Raw genomic sequence first — 18,058 nt, forward strand, 5'->3', positions numbered from 1 at the left:
TGTTATATATTTAAAACCTTTATTTTTAATGTATAATGTGGCTCAGCTTTTAAGTTGGGTTTCAAAAGTCTATTTAATTCCTCCTGTTCATAAATGCACTATAGGGATGTCCACCACATTGCATCAGCTGTAGCCTCGGGTGGCCACACAAGATCACATCCATCAAACACCTGATCTGCACCAAAGACATATGAAACATAACCTTGCAATATTTCACATTGATTTAAGGTATCATTTCGCCTTTAGACCCTTATGCAATACCTTCATTTTCAACAAACTTTCCGCTCTCCAGTTTCAACTCACAGAGTAATGACCTGGCTGGATGTTTTTTCTGCCTAATTTTCTATTAAACATATGGTTACAAAAGCATTCCCTTTGTTTTGTTTCAGGTTGTTGTGGAGGCATGGACTGTAACTGCGTCAGTGATCTGCTGCTCCCCCCGGTGCCCGCCCTCTGGACGCCAGGTCAGTTCTACCACTAGTTCACTGAAAACATTTTTTTTTATTTAAAAGTTTGAACATTTGCAGAAATATTTTTCAAATCTAGTCCCAGGCCACATGTATAATTGGGTAAAACAAACAACTTGCGAAACCATCGTCAACAAACTCTCATCTTGAGATTCATCTCAAATATTTAGAGATTAAAAAGATTAACCATACACATGCACATTGCTAAACAAATTGAGTCTCTGGTGGTAATTGGTTCTATGTCTAATGTTTTGCGGGGCTAGTTAGTGCCAGATTCACTTTGGGCTGAGTCAAAAAGCTGCTTAACTTCATCTCTGAGTGCACATAGTTGGCTTTTAAAAATTCAGACCTGAGCAGCATCAATCTGATCTCTCCCAGTGAGCTGTCATCATCCCACTGACCAATCTGTTGAGGCTAGAGGGCATTAGCTCAGACTAACATTGCTCAAGGCACGTGCTGTGATATTAAACACATCATCCCTCACCTCCATCACTCATCAGTCATTCAGACAGCAATCCCCCTCAGCAAGCGGGGGGACAAATGACGGGCCTTAACCTCATCCTCCTCTTTTTCCTCCTTCTCTTCCTTCTCCTCCTCCTCCTCCTCCTCCTCCTACCACCCAGGGTTCGCCTTCCCAGAATGGGCATACAAGCCAGAGTCGAGCCCCGGCTCCAGACAGATCCAGCTGTGGCACTTCATCCTGGAGTTGCTGCAGAAGGAGGAGTATCAGGGGGTGATCGCCTGGCAGGGAGACTACGGGGAGTTCGTCATAAAGGACCCAGATGAGGTGGCCCGTCTGTGGGGGATAAGGAAATGCAAACCTCACATGAACTATGACAAACTGAGCAGGGCGCTGAGGTGCGTGTTTGTACATGATGTGCTGAATGTCAAGCAACAACAAATGATGTTTATCACAGTTTACATACATTGTTTATCTTGCTTTGACTGAATCCTCCTGAAGCATCTCTTTCTTCCCTGTTAGTAAAAATGGAAAGATAAAGATGGGACTTTTTCCTTAGGAACGTCAATACCCTCAATTTCTCCTTATCTGTGGACATCCTAATGGAAGTTCACCATTGACCTGCCAAATAAAAACTCAATAGGGATTTCAAAATAAAGCCCCAGTGTGAAATTGCTTGGAATTCTATAGAATAGTGAAAGTGCTCAGCACAGAACTTGATGAAGGTGATTAAAGCAATGCCACCCTCCATACCTTCAGCTTTTTTTTACACCCCCAGCCGCACACACACAATTTTCTTATGCAAATACAAACTATTCTGACTTGTTCCCCTACACTGCCCCCCCTCCCTCTGCTTTCCTTTGGCCCCTTGTTAATGGGGGCTGTCGTCAGAGTCTAATTGTTATGAATTGGCTGGGGCCACAATTAGCCTTCTTAATTAGCCTCACTTAATTGCTCAATTAAGGGCCACGGCACAATTGCCACGCAAAGCAAAACATGTACACATCATTGCACTGGGCTCAGCCAGTGTGGTTCCACTCTGATATGTACATGCTGCTGTGTTTGTTGATATAGTGCATTGGCATAATGAGGTGCTGCTCACCACTATTTAATGCTGACGCTGTCTAATGCATTCTGTATTTGGTCACTTTGAAACAAAGAAATCCAAATGCAGAAGGAAATGCTGTCTAAGACCTAAACCTGCGTCTCACATTAAAGTATTCGCAGTTTTTTTTTTTTTTAAATTTGTAGCATCCCCCTCCTCACCCCCACTCTGAACGCTCTGCCTTCCTTTACCTGAACCAGATGGCTCCATGTTTTTCCTTTACTGCTGATCAACCTGGCATCCTGGCAGATTGTACATTGTGACACCTCTGTGGGTGGCAAAGGAAACTGGCATGACGACGGTTTGACATGCCCAGCGGGAGACACCGGAGGTCGTTACCATGGAGACTTCTGTTGTTGTCCCGCCTCTTTGTAAATGTGCTTTGCAGTTGGAAATGCTGACAGCTACTTGATGTCATGTATGTTTACAAGACAGCTTCAGAGCCCAAAATGGCTTCTGATTATTCAAACTAAATATTAGAGTGAAGGTGTTTCTTAATCTTAATTCTTGATTATCCTAAAATGATCTATATTATCTTCACTTTAACATTGACAAATTTGTGTTTGTCTAAATAAGATCACCTTGTTTACATAGTACAAATACTGAGTAAACAGTGGTACAAACACCTAAAATACCATACACTGCCCTCAAACTGTATAATCTCTTAACCTGCTAAATAGCTTTGTACCTACTGAAAGGAAATGTTTGGTCTTTATGTTAGGGGTTCAGAAGGATTTTGACTTTTTGATTTATTTTGTTTTGATACACCAGTTAACTGCTGAATAAAATTTCGCTTTACAAAACCACATTGTATTGAATAGAGGCAGTTCAGACATGAATTGATTCGAGGAAGGAGGAGATGAATAAAAACAGTGGGAAATCAGCATATCTCCTGCCTCACAGCACCAGAGTGTTGTTACTGTCTTATAGCAATGAGGCGCAAAACCTTGATGTGAGCATTACATTAATCCTTCCCTCCTCTTTCCCCTCTTCCTTTTTCCTTTATCCTTTATCTCCCCGCTCCGTCCCTCTGTCGATATCTGTTCCTCCTCCTGTGCAGGTACTACTACAACAAGCGTATATTGCACAAAACCAAAGGGAAGCGCTTCACCTACAAGTTTAACTTCAGTAAGGTCGTATTGGTCAACTATCCAATCCTGGACATGGCAAACTCTCCCTTTTTCCTGGCCCAGAACCACTTCAACAGCGGCTCCACCACACCAGACTGCAGCCCAGAGGTACGGAGGGCAGGAACCAGGGCCATGGGGAGGGGGGTGGGAGGGATAGAGGGATATGTTTTGTGTGTGTATAGAAAATGAAAATTTTTTTCTTTACAGGGGGTAGAAATAAAATTTAAACTGAAACCTGTAACAACGAAAAAGTGATGGTAGCAAAACACCTTACTGTACTCCTTAATTTTTTATTATCAGGGATTTAATTCAGTAACTGAAATCCATTCCACTCGAGTGATTTTGTTGTTAGATTTCTCAGGCCCCTGCTGTGCATTCCCCTTTTTACAAGAGAATGCTGGTGCTATCTTTTATTCACTCTTTCTAATGGTGATCATAATAGACAATTCTCTTATTATTTGCCTGGAGAGGTTGTAAAAATTTTAGAGGGGTAAATTGTATCAGAGGGAAGCATGAACTAAAAATGTCCTAATTTGGTTTAAAAGTAATGTTTTGACAAATCAATTTAAATGTTTCAGATTCTATACTATATTATGGATGTATCTACATACATATTTGTAGAATACTTTTTTTAGATGATTTTAATGTCCTAGAAAGTACATGTAACTTGAAAGTACAGTAGGAGAGACTCATCCATCATGTGCCTGTGCCATCCTTAAGACGGGATAAGGAGACACAGACTCTGAAGGAGAACGCAGAGAGAAGAGAGGGAGGGAGCGGTTTTAACTTGCCCTTAAAACAAAAGAAGATGTTATCCTCCTCCTTCTCTCATCCCTATCTCCAATGGCGTATCCATCTGTCATCGATTGAAAATGAAAGAAATAGAAAGCAAAGGGCTGGCGTCAGATCAGATCAATGGCGGGTCATTAATGCGGTTTGTTAAGCAACGCAGATCTCACAGCTTGGGAGTACAGTCTCGCCTTTCAAACTTGGGGCGGAGGGGTGACAGATACTATTGATCCGCAGTCATGCTAGGGGAAAAAAAATCCTCCCTTTGTCCCCTTGATTCCTAAGATTCAACTGCTTCACTTCTCTTACCTTGTCTCCCTCTCTGTCACATATTTTAGTCTGAAAAAAACACACACACAGCTGTCCTACTTCCTGTATGGAAGGTATTCTCTCACTGCTGTTCGTCCCATGTCCCATTACACGAACTGCCCGACAATCCCTCTTTCCCTCTCATCATTTATCCTTTGTGCCCACAATCGTAATCGCTGGTCTCCATTTGACTCTGTACTTTTCCTGCCTTTGAGTCTTTGAGCCTCTGCGTCCTCCTACCTCCTTTTTTATCACCCGAGTCCCATGGCACCCCTTTTTATCCTGTCCTTGCTATGACTGTGTCGCTGTTTGCATCACACTCTGCAGGAGGGTGCTGTCAACATATGACTTTTCCCTGTGCAGAGCATCAGCAGCACACAAGCTCTGTTTGTAGGAATACTTGTCCTTATGTTTTTTTTTTTAAAATCCTATCTCTCTGTCACTCAGGCTATACAGTCCCTGTTTCCTCGTTTGCCTGACAGAGGAGCATCTCTGTTTGATCGAGGGACTACGGCACCAGGACCCGAAGGAGACAAACTGAGACTGGACACGTTCCCTTTCCTGAGTTCAGGTGAGCAGAAGTTACATGGTGTATGAGATGTACAAACAGAAAACAGGGAAAGGCAGGAGGAGGAGGCATGAACATTTATTGTTAAAGGAAATAAAAAGAGATGGCCGTCCCATAGCAGCCCGCAGTCAGGCTGTGCTCCAGGTGAGGGAGGCCAGGTTAGCTTGTGAATTATGCATATCAGTGGTGGTAAGAAACAAGGTGAGGGCTGAAGAAGCCATCCGCCTTTCCTTTTTAGCATGATTGTTCACGTTTGTCAGATTCTGTCTCAACAACACAAAAAGTGTCAGCAAATGCAGCGTGAAATCTGACCCACAGTATGCATGCATTTGTACACATTTGTTTTTCTTAGCGTGCACACTCTATACATGCATCAGAAAGCATGCGAATCTGCACATCTCCAGTGTGTAAACAGATGTACTCACAGTCCTCATCACACAACCTGATTCCCCCCTCCTTCCTCCCCACTCTTGTTTGTCCTCAGGTCTTTCTCCCCCCACCTTCTTCCCTTCTCACCCTCCTCTCTCTCCCATGTGTCCCCGCTGTCCTAATCCCTTCCCAGGCAGGAAGGCCCTAATTGAGGGTGCAGGCTTCAGTTTGTGGCCTGTGGGCGCCCATTACTGTGTTTTCATAAGCAAGTGAGGCCTGCCTGACTGATTCAATATTCATGTGTCTGCCAGCTACTACTGGCCCAGCACGCAGAGACTTCACCACTGTCAAATTAGCCCTGCATAGTAAATAACAGAGTGAAAAAGAAAGAGAGCAAGAGAGTGAGAAAGCCTGGGAGAGGTGGAGGGTGCAGCACAGAAAGAGACTCTTTGAGTTGGTTGTCATTTGGAAGGAAGTACTGTAGGTTGAGAGGCAATGTTTTTGTTTGTTCATTAAAATTGAATTCCAGTATCACCTCGGATTTACCCCCCCCCCCCCTTTCTGATATTAAATGATGCTTACAAGGAACTGAATTCAAATACGGTGCAAGGTTTAATTTGCTGCACTGTAAGGTTCCCCGATTAATCTGAGATGCTACAATGACAGGAAACCTCAGCTAGACTTTTTAGAGTGTCTTCAAATAATTATCTTTTAACATGAAGAGTTAATGAGACATTTGGAAGATGTGCAGAATCTTTGTGCTCACATCTGCTTTGCAGCAGTGTGAAGTGGGTGTACTCCACAGTACTGGCATGCATAAATGAACCATCAGGTTTTTTTTGTTGAAAGCAACTGTGCCAGAATTAGCCCCTGTGGCTGTTGATTAGAATTGCTAATACCACTGACTATAATTAGTGAACATACTTAGATGTTGTATGTCAGGAAACCTTTGGCCCTTTCTGAGAGCTAACCTCCTCATCTCTGGATTTTCTCTGTCCTAGGTGCCCCATGCTACTCCAAACCCCCGTCCCTGCTGGGCCCATACCCGCGCACCCCACCCTTTGACTACCCTTGGGGCTTCAACCCCTATCTCCCAGGGGCCTTCTCTCTCAATAACTGCCCCAAACTGCCCCCTGGCTCCCTCTACCCCTCCCAGTTTTACCCCAACCCTTTGCAGAGCAGCCTTTCACAGCTGCCTCACCCCTTCTCCTCCCTGCTTCCTCCAGGGGAGGCGGGTGGGGGTGAGAGGGGAGCAGCAGGGCAAACTGCTGGGACAAACGGCACAGTGGGTGGTCAGCCAGCCAGACCGTGCCTGCCCCCCTACCCGGGCAGCCTGTCGCTGGGTCGGACAGACATAGGCAACGGGGCAACATTGGGAGAGAGGGAGAGGGTTGAGGCCAATCCTCCGGGCACGGGGCTAAGTCTGGGGCTAGGAGCGGTAAGCCTAGGAGCTGGAACGGGGACAGGCCAGCAGAGCCCCACAGAGAGGAGAGGAGGGGTGAAGCAGGACCCGGAGTCAGACTCAGACCTGGAGATAACAGATCTGAGCGACTGCAGCTCAGACAACGAGAACGACCATGAATTTGGCATTGGGAAGGAATCAAGCCTGGCAAACCGATCACAGATCGTGCTGGATGGAAAGAAAGGGAGCGTGCTGCCACCCATCTCCTCTCTCCCCCCGCCTGTGTCACCACACCCTCTGAAGAGCCTGATGCCCATCAGTCCTCCTCCCCCATCCCTGCCTCCTTCACTTTCCCCATCCATGGCTCTGCATGAGAGACACAGGGAGACAGAGACTCTCAAAATGATCCACAGCTAAGACATTTTCTGATGCGTCCACCATCTTGCCAGTCTATGCTCTGATAACTCTCTTCTTCTCTCCTTAAAATTTTCTCTCAGATGATTAAAATCACTCTTGATGGATACTTTCCCCCCCAGGAGAGGCAGTTTAGTACTTCTGAAACTACCCTTCTCCTGTTTGCTGTGTAAGTTTATAACTTGCCAACAGTCCATTACACTACTGAATAGACCATCTTGGAACATATGGGGCATACAGTTTTTAGGGTGTTGGCTGTCTGTATCGCCGTCTTGTCCTTTCTGTTTTGATCGCTCACACTGAATGTTCGCTCCATGGTTTGTAGACTTGTCTTACGCCGTATGCAGCTGAGCTATGAAAGGAGGCAGCGAGGTGGTAAATTGCAACACAGCCATGCCTGCCTTGACAAACATTAACAAACAACATCCCTATACTAACAGACAACAGAACAACAAATAATGCTGAGATCGATCCAATTTTTACAGATTTGTCCTGTAATTCTTGAGATTTAGGCTACACATATACTATATACATAATCACTAAGACTTTTAAGACATAGTCAAATACTGCCACCTAGTGGTCAAAGATTTCTCTCATCTCTGCAGCCCTGTGAGTAAAATTGTTCACTTTACTGTTTTTTCTCTGGTTAATTTAAATGCTAAAAGAAATCCACATTTTTTTGTAGTGTTGACTGTGACTGTCTGTGAATATTTCCTTCCTCCTGCACATTTTCTACACGGAAAGAAAAAGAGAGCAGAGGGAGCTGGACCAATCTGAGAATTTGTATGAATATTTCTGTGTATATATTTTAATATGGTGTACATGACATTTAATTATTATTCACTATGATAAGATTTAGCTGTATTGTTGTGATTTAATTCAGTATTTAAACATGTTGGAAAATTATAAGCTTAGGTGTATCAAAAAGTTTAAATTATTAATGGCAGAAGACCTGCACTCTGAAGATGTTTTTCTATGGTGAGGAGGACAGAGTTCACTCTGGGAATTGTCTCTGATTTCCTCAGCCCCACTTAATTGTGCCCTTTGGTCATTTTTTCACCAGATGCCCAATGTACAAAAACCCTTTGGGTTCAAAAAAACATGCTGGTAGACTTATTTTTCTAGTTAGCATTCGCCCAGTGTAACTGTACTGTAATTAGTCAAATGAAATGTGAATAATATTGGTCTTTTTTTTTTCTTTTTTAAATCCTCCCTCCCAAATCTGTTTTGATTATTTTTCAATCAATGCTTTTTGTCCATGCCAGCAGCAGGGCAGTTTGCTTGAGGACATTAAACACTTGGGGGAAAAAATATTTATAAAAGCTGTTTTGTCTTTGCTCTACTCCGATCTAATGACCAACATCCTTCCTGCAGCCCAGTTTCTCAGCACAGAGTGAACACTAAACCATGTTGTACAGTTTCATAGCCTTTATAGCCTATGGTCTATCAAACAGTGACGGTATTACGGTTTAATTGTGAAAGCTCTATTGTAAAGTCAATGTAAAGCTCTATGTTTGTTGAGTTGCTATGAGAAAGGCGTCCTCCAGTCACCTCCGCGCAAACTCACAGCTGTAAATACTGTTTACTTTGTGTGTGTATGTGTGTGTACACATCCAAAAATGACAATGCAGTGGTTTTACCTGTCATCTTTCTTTGTTTTACTGTAAAGAGGAAAAATGGAAAGTGCAAAAAGAAGAAAAAAGATTAATATCTTCAAAAGCAATAAATATTATTCTGGATAGTTGACTGTGAGGTTGTTGGATGGCTTCATTGTGTGAGAGCAAAGATGGAAGGGTAAGGACAGGCAACCACAACACCTAAGCTTTATTTACTCATTCAAATTACACTGTTGATATCTGATCTAATCAGAACAGCATCCATCCACATATTTTTTAACATCCTTTAAATTATGTTTTATTATCTAGAAAAATTAACTAGAAAAGGGTTCTTATGATGTCACTGCAGATCGACATAGATTTCTGTTAAAACACTTTGTATACATTTAAATTGGATTTTATTCCTAAAATGAAAACGTTGATTTAGAGTAAGACTAATGAAGGTAATGACTTATGCTGAGAATTTCATGCATGTTTCTAAAAGTAAAAAGCAGCAGCAAAAAAAATCTCCCACACTAGTTTAATTTTAATTACTGAATTTTATATACTGACTATACGTCAGCCATATTTGTATCTTATATTAAGTATTTTATTTATTTATTTTCAGAACTCTTTGTTTTGTGGTTTCCTTCTGTGCTCACCAACTGACAGGAAACACAGGACACAATACTGCAACAATGAGGACACACATGGGAGCTGCTCATCATATAATATTCAATACTCTTACAATGTAATCATTGTTAATGGTCTAACAATGAAAAGGCTGGACATAGATTACAATTAACAGAAGGTGTAAAGGAGCAGTGTGTAGGATGCAGGAGCAGAACCCTGCATTTTGCCTGACTGTTTCAGACTGCTGTAGAAACATGGCGGGTTGTTGTTAACGCTCAGATCAAAAGCCAGCATCTGTCATCATAGCGATGCATATTATAGGCTACATCTAATAGCTACACCACTCATGTTGAATGATGTACACAGGTTTTAGAGGATCTTGTTCTGAGAAGCCATGATTCATATCAGTAAACCTGCACTTATCACAGCAGTGTGGCTCCATGCGAGTACATAATGACCCCTGTGGAGTTTGTTTTTATTACATATCTGCCAAAGAACGTAACCTTTTTTAAATAATATTTAAGTTTAACCAAATAGGCTACAATTAAATAGATACAGATGAGCTTCAGCTCAGTTTGGTTCAGCTTGGCTGAGCATTACCTTTTTTGCCCAATGGGTGGCGCCAAGATGTTGGAACAGGAGCAGTGAGCAGGGGAGTGAAGTTTGATTTAAACTCTCCTCTCTGTAAACAGCTGCCTGGATTTCACGCAGACAGATGTTGTGTGTAGTTTATTTAAGTTACAAATAGTTCATTATCTAACGCTGAAGAAAATATTTGTTCCTTTAGGAGGATTTTGTTTTGTTCGATGGTAAAAGAGGGATCAGGCTGTGTTCTCTTTAACAGTTGATTGTTTTATTGGTATCAGCAAATCTGATATGATTTTTTGTTCTTTAAATAATACTTTTAATTAAATTGTATATTTTCTGTGACAAATCAAATGTTTAAAATAATAAATCTCACTAAAATGTAGAGTAGCGCTGAGTGGGGACAGTTTACTGTGTGACACCGTGCGGAAACAAGTCGTGTAGAGGACTACTTTCTACATTTTTCACTGTCGAACATCAAAACGCACAAAAAGGAAAACGAAAGAAAAGAAACAGAATTACTGGCTTATGTATTTGTTTTTCGTTGATTAATTTGGAAACGATAATCGAAAATTTGCTCGCTTCTGCTCACCCTGACTTTTTTTTTTTGAAGTGTACTTCCGCATACAATGTTTTTTTCCCACTGACACACGGCAACTTTCGAACAGGAAAGCTATTAGTCTCTCCGCCTGTCGTTTTCTCTGTATTTACGGGTGAGTATATATATCATCAAAACTTCATATTGGCGAACATTGTGTCACATTGTGACACTTTTTATGTCTTTGTGTGTTGTATTTATATTTGTTTTACCGAGAGTAATGGCTTATCCGCGCCCCCTCCTCTCCGCCTCGGTCTGCAGGCGGTATAGCGTCCGCGTACAGGAATGCTGCGCTCGGCTGGCAGGCTGCACGGCCGCGGCGTCTCCGTCTGGTTCTGGATGTATTGTTAACGGGTTTATTAACGCTGTTTTTTCCTGGAGCAGCACAGGAACAAAGTTTCTTTTTGTTGTCTGCGTGTCAGAGGCGCTGAAGTTGCTCAGATAGTCTAACTTGAGGTAGCAGTTGGGACTTTGAGGGTTTTTTTTCTTGCAAAACCATCGAAGATATTTTATGAGCCGGTTAGGTTTTTATCCCGAACTACAAATCACTTTAATATTCCCAAAGGGGAGTTGTGGTAGTCAGAGAGGGAAGTTTATAGCTGGTGACCTTGTGTCATTTTATGTATTTTATGTATCTTTCGGCTTCATATAAGCAGTTTGTCTGTTTCTCATTAGGAAATACAGATATATATCGTGTCACAGCACGTGTATATGAATAACTGTGATTTCAGAGGCTTTTATTTATTTTATTTTATTTGTACAATATAAAAGAGGCCCGCACAAATGGAGTCCCCCCTCCCATTCTATACCAGCCTATAGAGAGCGTGGGGGGCTTCAGTGCAGACAGTGTCCCATAATTAGTCTCTGCATATAATTGATTTAACTCTGATGATTTCTGAGTGCCTGTGCGGAGAAGCTGAGGGTTTCCTGCGCTCACAGGAAACTCATTCTGCACAGAGTGCAAATGTGACTTATTTCAGTGTCAGTCTCTCCTAATAAACAGCAGTTGTTAGGCCACTTTGTGCGCATGTCACTCCCACGCAGAAATAAAGGGCCAACTTTTAATTCAGTGATCGTTAATAGGTGTGTTGATTATTGGACTTTGTGGATGTGTACGTGTGTGTGTGTTTGTGTGTGTGTGTGTGTGTGTGTGCGCGCGCAAGGGCGTTGCAGCTGGCGGTTTTTGAGACTGTCTATGACGTGTTCCCAGCCAGCCGCTGCACCCCAGAGGCCCTGTGTGAAGCAGGCCTCTGCCACTTCCTGTTACGCTCTGTTAGGGGAGCACTGCACTTGTCATCTCTCCCTCTTTCTCTCTGCACACATTTTACAAGTGCAGGCTTGTCTGGAGCCCAAAGGCTACCTTCTCTTCCTTTTAAAGGAATGTTGGCTATTTAATTGTTGTTGCTGAGCCTCTCTCTCTCTCTCTCTCTCTCTCTCTCTCTCTCTCCATGTGCCTCCCTTTCTCTGTCATTTCAAGACTACATAAACTCACCCACAACCGCTCTTTCACAGGGAGCAGGAAGATAAACTCGAAGCACATTAGAGGGAGACGTAAAAGTTGTTGTTAGCCTGTGTGAGAGATAACCAGCTACCACTGGAATGACAGGTAATGGCACCCACCGTGCAACAGCCAGAGGGTGTCCTAAGGGCCTGGAGCTGTGTTGCTGGCAAGCTAATAATTTACTGTAGTCAGGCTCAAACTTCAAAGGGAACACAGGTATTCTTCTCTGGCTGCAGTTAGTTTGACGAACAGGCAGCAGATAATGAGAGACAGAGCGGACCAGGTTGCTCCTCTTCTCTCTGCAGGTCAGCAGTGAAATCTACTGATTCCTCCTGAATGAGTTCAGTGGGTGACGTGGGGTGAAGTTACATATAAGGAAGTTACAGATACAGGGGCAAGCTGTGACACAAATATACCTGAAACCACAGTGTTTCACTGTGTGGATTTTCTTTTTGTAGGGAGGTGTAAATAACAACAGATCATACTAAGAGTGATGCAAAATTGACATTAAATAACAAAAGGAAGTCTTTTTTAAAGGTGATAGCCACTGTTTACAATTTCACCACATTATGCTAATGCTGTCTGATTAGTGGGGTTTCCTTCATTTGCCATAGACAAAACATCAACTCTGGTCTTCCTGACTGTAATTGGACTGCTACACCATAATAACATTGTTGACTTGTCACATGGTATGAGCTCATTCACAGAGCACTGCTTTTTGAGCTGAAGTAGCTCACATGGTGTGTTCACCTGCCTGTCATTTCCCTGCTGTCACTCAGGACTACTAGATAAACTAGACATGGCCTACTGCCATGTGTTTAGCTGAATGATGCCTTCATGGTTTCAAATAAAGCCAATCCCTAAGTGAGGCCTTCTGTCTCTTAATGATTAGATGATTTTGTACAAGTTTAACCTGGATCACAGAGGCATGTTTCTCACACAGGGGTAGAAAATGGAAAGAGTTTCATCCTGTTCGTCCAAGTGTGAGTCAGAGAGGGATGGCTGGAAAGCTGATGTGACGGCGAGAGAGCGAGTTAGAGAGTGAGGAAACGGAGAATGAGCTCTTTCATTTGAGGGTCAGGGTGGAAAAAGCAGGACTAGATGCCACAGATGATGTTTACTCTTCAAGAGTGGTTTGGGGGTGGGGGGGGGTGGAGGGTGGAGGGGCGGCATTGGGGTGAAAGGTCCTTCAGTCATGTGAGTGTGTGAAGACAGTGTGGTAGTGCCGAGACAATTACAATCAGAAAGGAATTGTGGATACTTTATAAAACTCTTTTTTGCTGTTTAGATAACTGATGTTGTGATTTGTGGTTCTACCAAAGAAAATCCTGCTGACTGGAATCCTTCTGACACTCACTCAACTGATTAGTTGAGAGAAAAACACATCTGTACACATCTAACCACAGTACACACATCCTCTACTCAGCCTAAGGCTGGGGACACACGACTCTCACAGTCTTTACAGATTTTGAAAACACTAGGAGTACACACTGACAGACTGGTTTCAGCAGAGTTTTGTATGACGATGGGGGTCGTCACACACTCATGATGAGGGATCACAGACTACAGGATTGGTCAGATCAACTAAAGCCAAGTGAATGCAGCGAAATGTTGCATAATAATAGCATAATAATAGCAGAAAGAAAAAACCCATACACTGGTACAGACTTTGTCCAACAGGGAATCGTGTGTAAAATCGGGCAAAACATCGTGTTGTGTGTCCCCATCTTAAGAGAGCATAAACCTGATGCTTGGTTACTGAAATACAGATTTTATTCTTGAGTTTTTGGTTGTTTGACAACGAAATGCTGCCGCACGCTTCACTGTCGTCCTGTCAGTTTGTTGCTGATATCCATGTGTGGTCATATGGGATACTGTAGTGCATGTCAAATGTTTCGAGCAGGACACATTGAAATGTCAATCTATACAGCAGAAATAAACATGTTTACAGCCTGGTAGAAGAAATACAGCAACACCTGAGGGTGAGAAGTGAACAAGCAATAGCAGACTGCTTTTCCTCTATATATCAAAGGTGTATATTTATAACAGGGTTTTAAAGTCACAGGTGGGTGCCATCTTAGATTGCAAGCTTCCTGCAATATGATCGCTATCTACTTCAGTCACTTTTATTCGCTTTGCTCATGTGAATTAAGCAGAAGTACATTGGACTGGGGTGCATTCAAAATGGCTAGAGCCTTATACATTGACCTTTGACACTGCTGTTGTAAAAATATATCCTCCACAGTTTCTACATTAGCAAATATGCTGGACAATGAATGTCAAGTACTGCTTCTGGAAATGCTGGCCAAAATTAGTCTAAGTAGTACAAGGTGTTGCTTGTATTGCCTGTGTGGATGCTTTGCTGATCAGTCGGTCATATAGTGTCCAAGAATGCTGCTGTGGACACAAAAAGAGTCTGAATGTTTTTAAAGGTAGGGTGGGAGATTTTGAAAACTCAGTGAGAGTCAGCCAGATTTTGAAAGTAAACACGCCCCTTTCTCTCGGAGTTCACCCTGAAAACCACGCCTCCCAACCAGTCTGTGACTTCGGCCATCATGCAGGTACCTCTCTGGTGCGTGCAGAGCAGGAAGAGAGTGACAACCAGCCAATACTCCGCGCAGGTGCGCCTTGTAGGATTGGCTGACGTTTTTAGCGTTTTATAGCTTCCACAGATGATTCATATTCTTCCTTTTAATTCAAAACTGCCAAACGATTGCTATCGAATTGCAAAGAGAAGTTACAATAATTTAACAAAAAGTTTATCAGAAGGAAATCTCCTACCCTACCTTTAGTGTTGACTCTCTAACACAGGAGTTATCGGTCTCATTGTGGGTGTTATCAAATAAAAGCTCAAACTTACATTTGAGTTAAAACATTGTGGTCAATGCAGGTAACCGCCTGGGCTAAGGAACTGCCGCTTGATGCTTTATTAATAGGTCAGATCTGAGAGAGTGAGAGGGGAAGAATGTTACATATCTGAATTGCACAATATTGGCATGAGGTTTCCACCGACATCATGAACCAAGGTGTGCCTGAGTGCAAATGCGAAGGTATTTCTGGGAAACGTCAGCCTCAGAAGCTTTGATTTTGGGCTGTCTGAATTCCTCGGAAATCTTCAGCATTCATTTATATTTGTGGTAAAAAAAAATCTGCTGCAATAGGAACACTGGGTGGTTCATTACACAGACTGAATCAGGAGCAGTTTTTTGTCTGAAAATGTCAATCAGGGGTCTCTCTGTTTAGTCATAGAAATTACTGTTGTGTGCGCGTGCACACACACACACACACATGGAAGCAGTTAGCTGGAGGTTCACAGTGAACCGCCGATCCATGCAGTCGATTTGCCCTGGCCTATCAACTGTTTCCATGAAGCCAGTGACCTCTATATGGGGATAAGGAGAGAGAGAGGGGATGGGGGTGGGTTTGGGTGGGGGTGGCACTTAATCACAAAATGAAGTATACTTTAGCTCTAAGGAGAAAAAACTAAGCTTTGTAAATATGCATGACTGAGTGCATGAAGACGGAAGGAGGTCATTACAGTGAATACCTTGTTTAACATCCTCAAATGTTAACAGACGCTGGGGAGTCCTTCGCTGAGATTTAGATGAGGGGGGGATGGGGGATGTTCAGTGTCATTAAAAGACCTCAGAGACTCTATGTAATATATGAAGAGTGGATCATTTATTCTCTGCAGCAGTTGTGTCCAAATAAAATCACAAAATGTTGTTGTAGTAAAAGAGCAATATCCTCCTCAACAGTACAATTCATGTATTCCAACAATAATAAGCAAGACGTTAGGTAGGGAAGGGATGAAGCCATGAAGGAACCTGCCTGTGTTTTCCCTGCGCTGTTAGCCATAATCTTATTTTAGCCACTACGTAATGGTTGTTAAATTACATAATTGGCCCTTGTCTACTGGCTATGAATGGAATGGCTGTCTTCAAGCCATGGTACAAGGAGCCACTTTATTTTCCTCAGAAGGTGGAGGACATGAAGGAGGGAGGATAAGGGAAAGAAAGGACGGATATTCAAAGAAACGGTGGAGGACAAAAGAAAATTTATCACAAAGGGCATGTTTCATACACCCCTAGCACAGTTGAGCCACTCCCTCTGTCACACATACAGTGATGTGACTTCCCTTGTTGTGCAACACTATCTCCAGTATCTCACAATACACCCTCTCTTGTGTTGTTTACCTACCGTCAGTGCTCTGACAAGATTTCTGGGATAAGTTTGCCCCCTGTAATGTTCAGACTGTTCTGTTGCCCTGTTATCTCTCTGAGCTCACATTCAGTCACATTAGGCCTAGCTATCTTGAAATGCCTTATCTCTGTGAATTGGTAAGAGTCTTATCTTTGATCAAGCTGGTGTTTGGAGAATAATTTAAGGTGCTTTGTTGTCTGGAAGCCCGATCTGTTTAGAAGTAATACCCCCTTTTTTTAAGGACTAATCCAACAATTAGCGCTGTGCTTACATCAAGTTGAGAAGTCCTGATGCTGGATCAGTACAGTACACATCCTTAAAATCCTAAAATGCCCCTGTTGTGGCTTTATTAGAGTCTCTGTGGCCACATCTTGAACTCAATCCAGGATCCGGCTAATGACATAACTAGGAGTGGTTCTCATTTTGGAGAGAAAGGTTACATTTCAACAGCACATCCTTATCAAGTTCAATGCACTCAGATGGCGCAAACATGGAGGTCTGAGTGAATTGGATTCATTTGGAGCCAGTCTGAAGTGGCCTTATGGTGGTGGCCTTTGTTACTTGGAAGAACAGTTGAAATACAAAATGCGTGTTGTTGTTCTATTGCACTGTGCAGTTGAGGTCAGAGCTGTTTCAACAACCTCTGATTGAACAACAGACTCATTTTTTAACATTGGAAAATGGATAACCTAGATATCTGGTTAATGCTGCTGTCACCGTCCAGCTGGTTAACACAAAATACAAACATTTTGTACATCATGACTATGCTTTTTTGCAAATTTCTAAACCGTGTCTTTATGAGCGAGTGTTGCCAGTTAAATACAATGACATACACGCACATATGCTCCATAGTCAGAGATGCCTTTGGGTCTGTTTATACTAAGGTGCTAACTCGCTGTAACTCACCCAGCTGCAGCCAAAACCATTTGGTCAAGGTTAGAGGAGTTAGTGTGTGTGCTTGTTTATACCTTGCTGCAGACGTATAAGCCTTCAGGTGTCGGCCTGTGCTTCAACACAGTTTCTGGATACTCATGTGCTTAGACTTTCCAGAGCATCTCACATCATGTATGTTTCCATTGCATTCTTTTTCTCTTCTTTCCACTGCTGCTGGCTTGTTCTTAATTTCCTGTGGCAGTGTCCCCGTCTTTTTAATTTCGTATCCACACTCCGTCTCCTCCTCCATCTCGCTCCACTCTAGGACTCTTGCATTTAGTTTTGTCTCTATTATTTCATTATCTGTCAGTATAATTTTGTGCTTACAGCTGCAGTCAGGTTTCACAAGTGTATCAACTGTGTGGCATGTAGTCATAATGCATATGCCTGCACAACATGCATCAAAAACCTGCAGGCCACTCTCCTCTGTTCACACTCTTCACTTGTGAGCTGTGTTCCTCATCAGGTTTTGTTCACACTGTGCAGTAACTTCCTTTTCTGCTTCCCATGTGAGCAGAACGGACCCTGTAGGCTTGTTTGATGCAGTGTGTCTGTCGTGTTTCTTACGGAAACATTTGTGGGCTTTTTTTTTTAATTTCTTTCTTTCTTTCTCACCTTCTTTCTTCTTCCTTGCTTTTTCTCTCTCTTTTCTCATCTGATAGGTCATGCAGGAAACGGTTCTGATAGCTTCCTGAGGAAATTACACCCACTTCCTGTCTGTATGCCTCTCCATTTGCCACCTTTTTTCAGAGAGCAGCCACTAGAGTGGAGGAGCAGCACTGCTAGTAGGAATCCCCCGGTCACTGCTAATGAGGCGGTGGCCTGATGTGTGAGCCAGATAAACAGCAGTACAAACACAGCAAGCTATAGCCATTAGCTGCTGGGCTATTTTTGGATGCTGTCCTCATAGCATATAGAGAACAGAACACAGCCTATTGTGATGTGGTATAGAAGGAGGATAGTGACCTCTGCTTGCACAATAGATTCTGTGACCAGG

The 18,058-nt window shown here is 42.7% G+C and overlaps 2 protein-coding genes across 9 annotated transcripts in view; both read left to right on the plus strand.

The window, feature by feature from the left end:
• The first annotated feature begins 403 nt into the window (after positions 1-403).
• Positions 404-7,016, plus strand: erfl1 (Ets2 repressor factor like 1). Its single transcript, XM_028426371.1, has 5 exons — positions 404-464; positions 1,091-1,325; positions 3,093-3,270; positions 4,708-4,831; positions 6,199-7,016. Exons 1-5 carry the CDS (start codon positions 404-406, stop codon positions 7,014-7,016), a joined length of 1,416 nt encoding a protein of 471 aa, XP_028282172.1.
• Positions 7,017-10,251: 3,235 nt separating this feature from the next.
• Positions 10,252-18,058, plus strand: part of arhgef1 (Rho guanine nucleotide exchange factor (GEF) 1) — a 31,182-nt gene continuing 23,375 nt past the window's right edge. For all 8 annotated transcript variants that reach the window (XM_028426347.1, XM_028426349.1, XM_028426351.1 and 5 more), the window contains exon 1: positions 10,252-10,539. The gene's annotated coding sequence lies outside the window, so the exon portion shown is untranslated. The remainder of the gene's footprint in view (positions 10,540-18,058) is intronic.

Source organism: Parambassis ranga, chromosome 16 (genome assembly GCF_900634625.1).
Source record: "Parambassis ranga chromosome 16, fParRan2.1, whole genome shotgun sequence".
Lineage (NCBI taxonomy): Eukaryota > Metazoa > Chordata > Actinopteri > Ambassidae > Parambassis > Parambassis ranga.

What these genes read in the sequence shown, in the direction of transcription:
- erfl1 (XM_028426371.1), top strand. Translation starts at nt 404, where the DNA reads ATGGACTGTAACTGCGTCAGTGATCTGCTGCTCCCCCCGGTGCCCGCC. An exon ending in AAACTGAGCAGGGCGCTGAG is followed by an intron (nt 1,326 to 3,092) that starts GTGCGTGTTTGT and finishes CCTCCTGTGCAG; the next exon opens with GTACTACTACAACAAGCGTA. An exon ending in CACCAGACTGCAGCCCAGAG is followed by an intron (nt 3,271 to 4,707) that starts GTACGGAGGGCA and finishes TCTGTCACTCAG; the next exon opens with GCTATACAGTCCCTGTTTCC.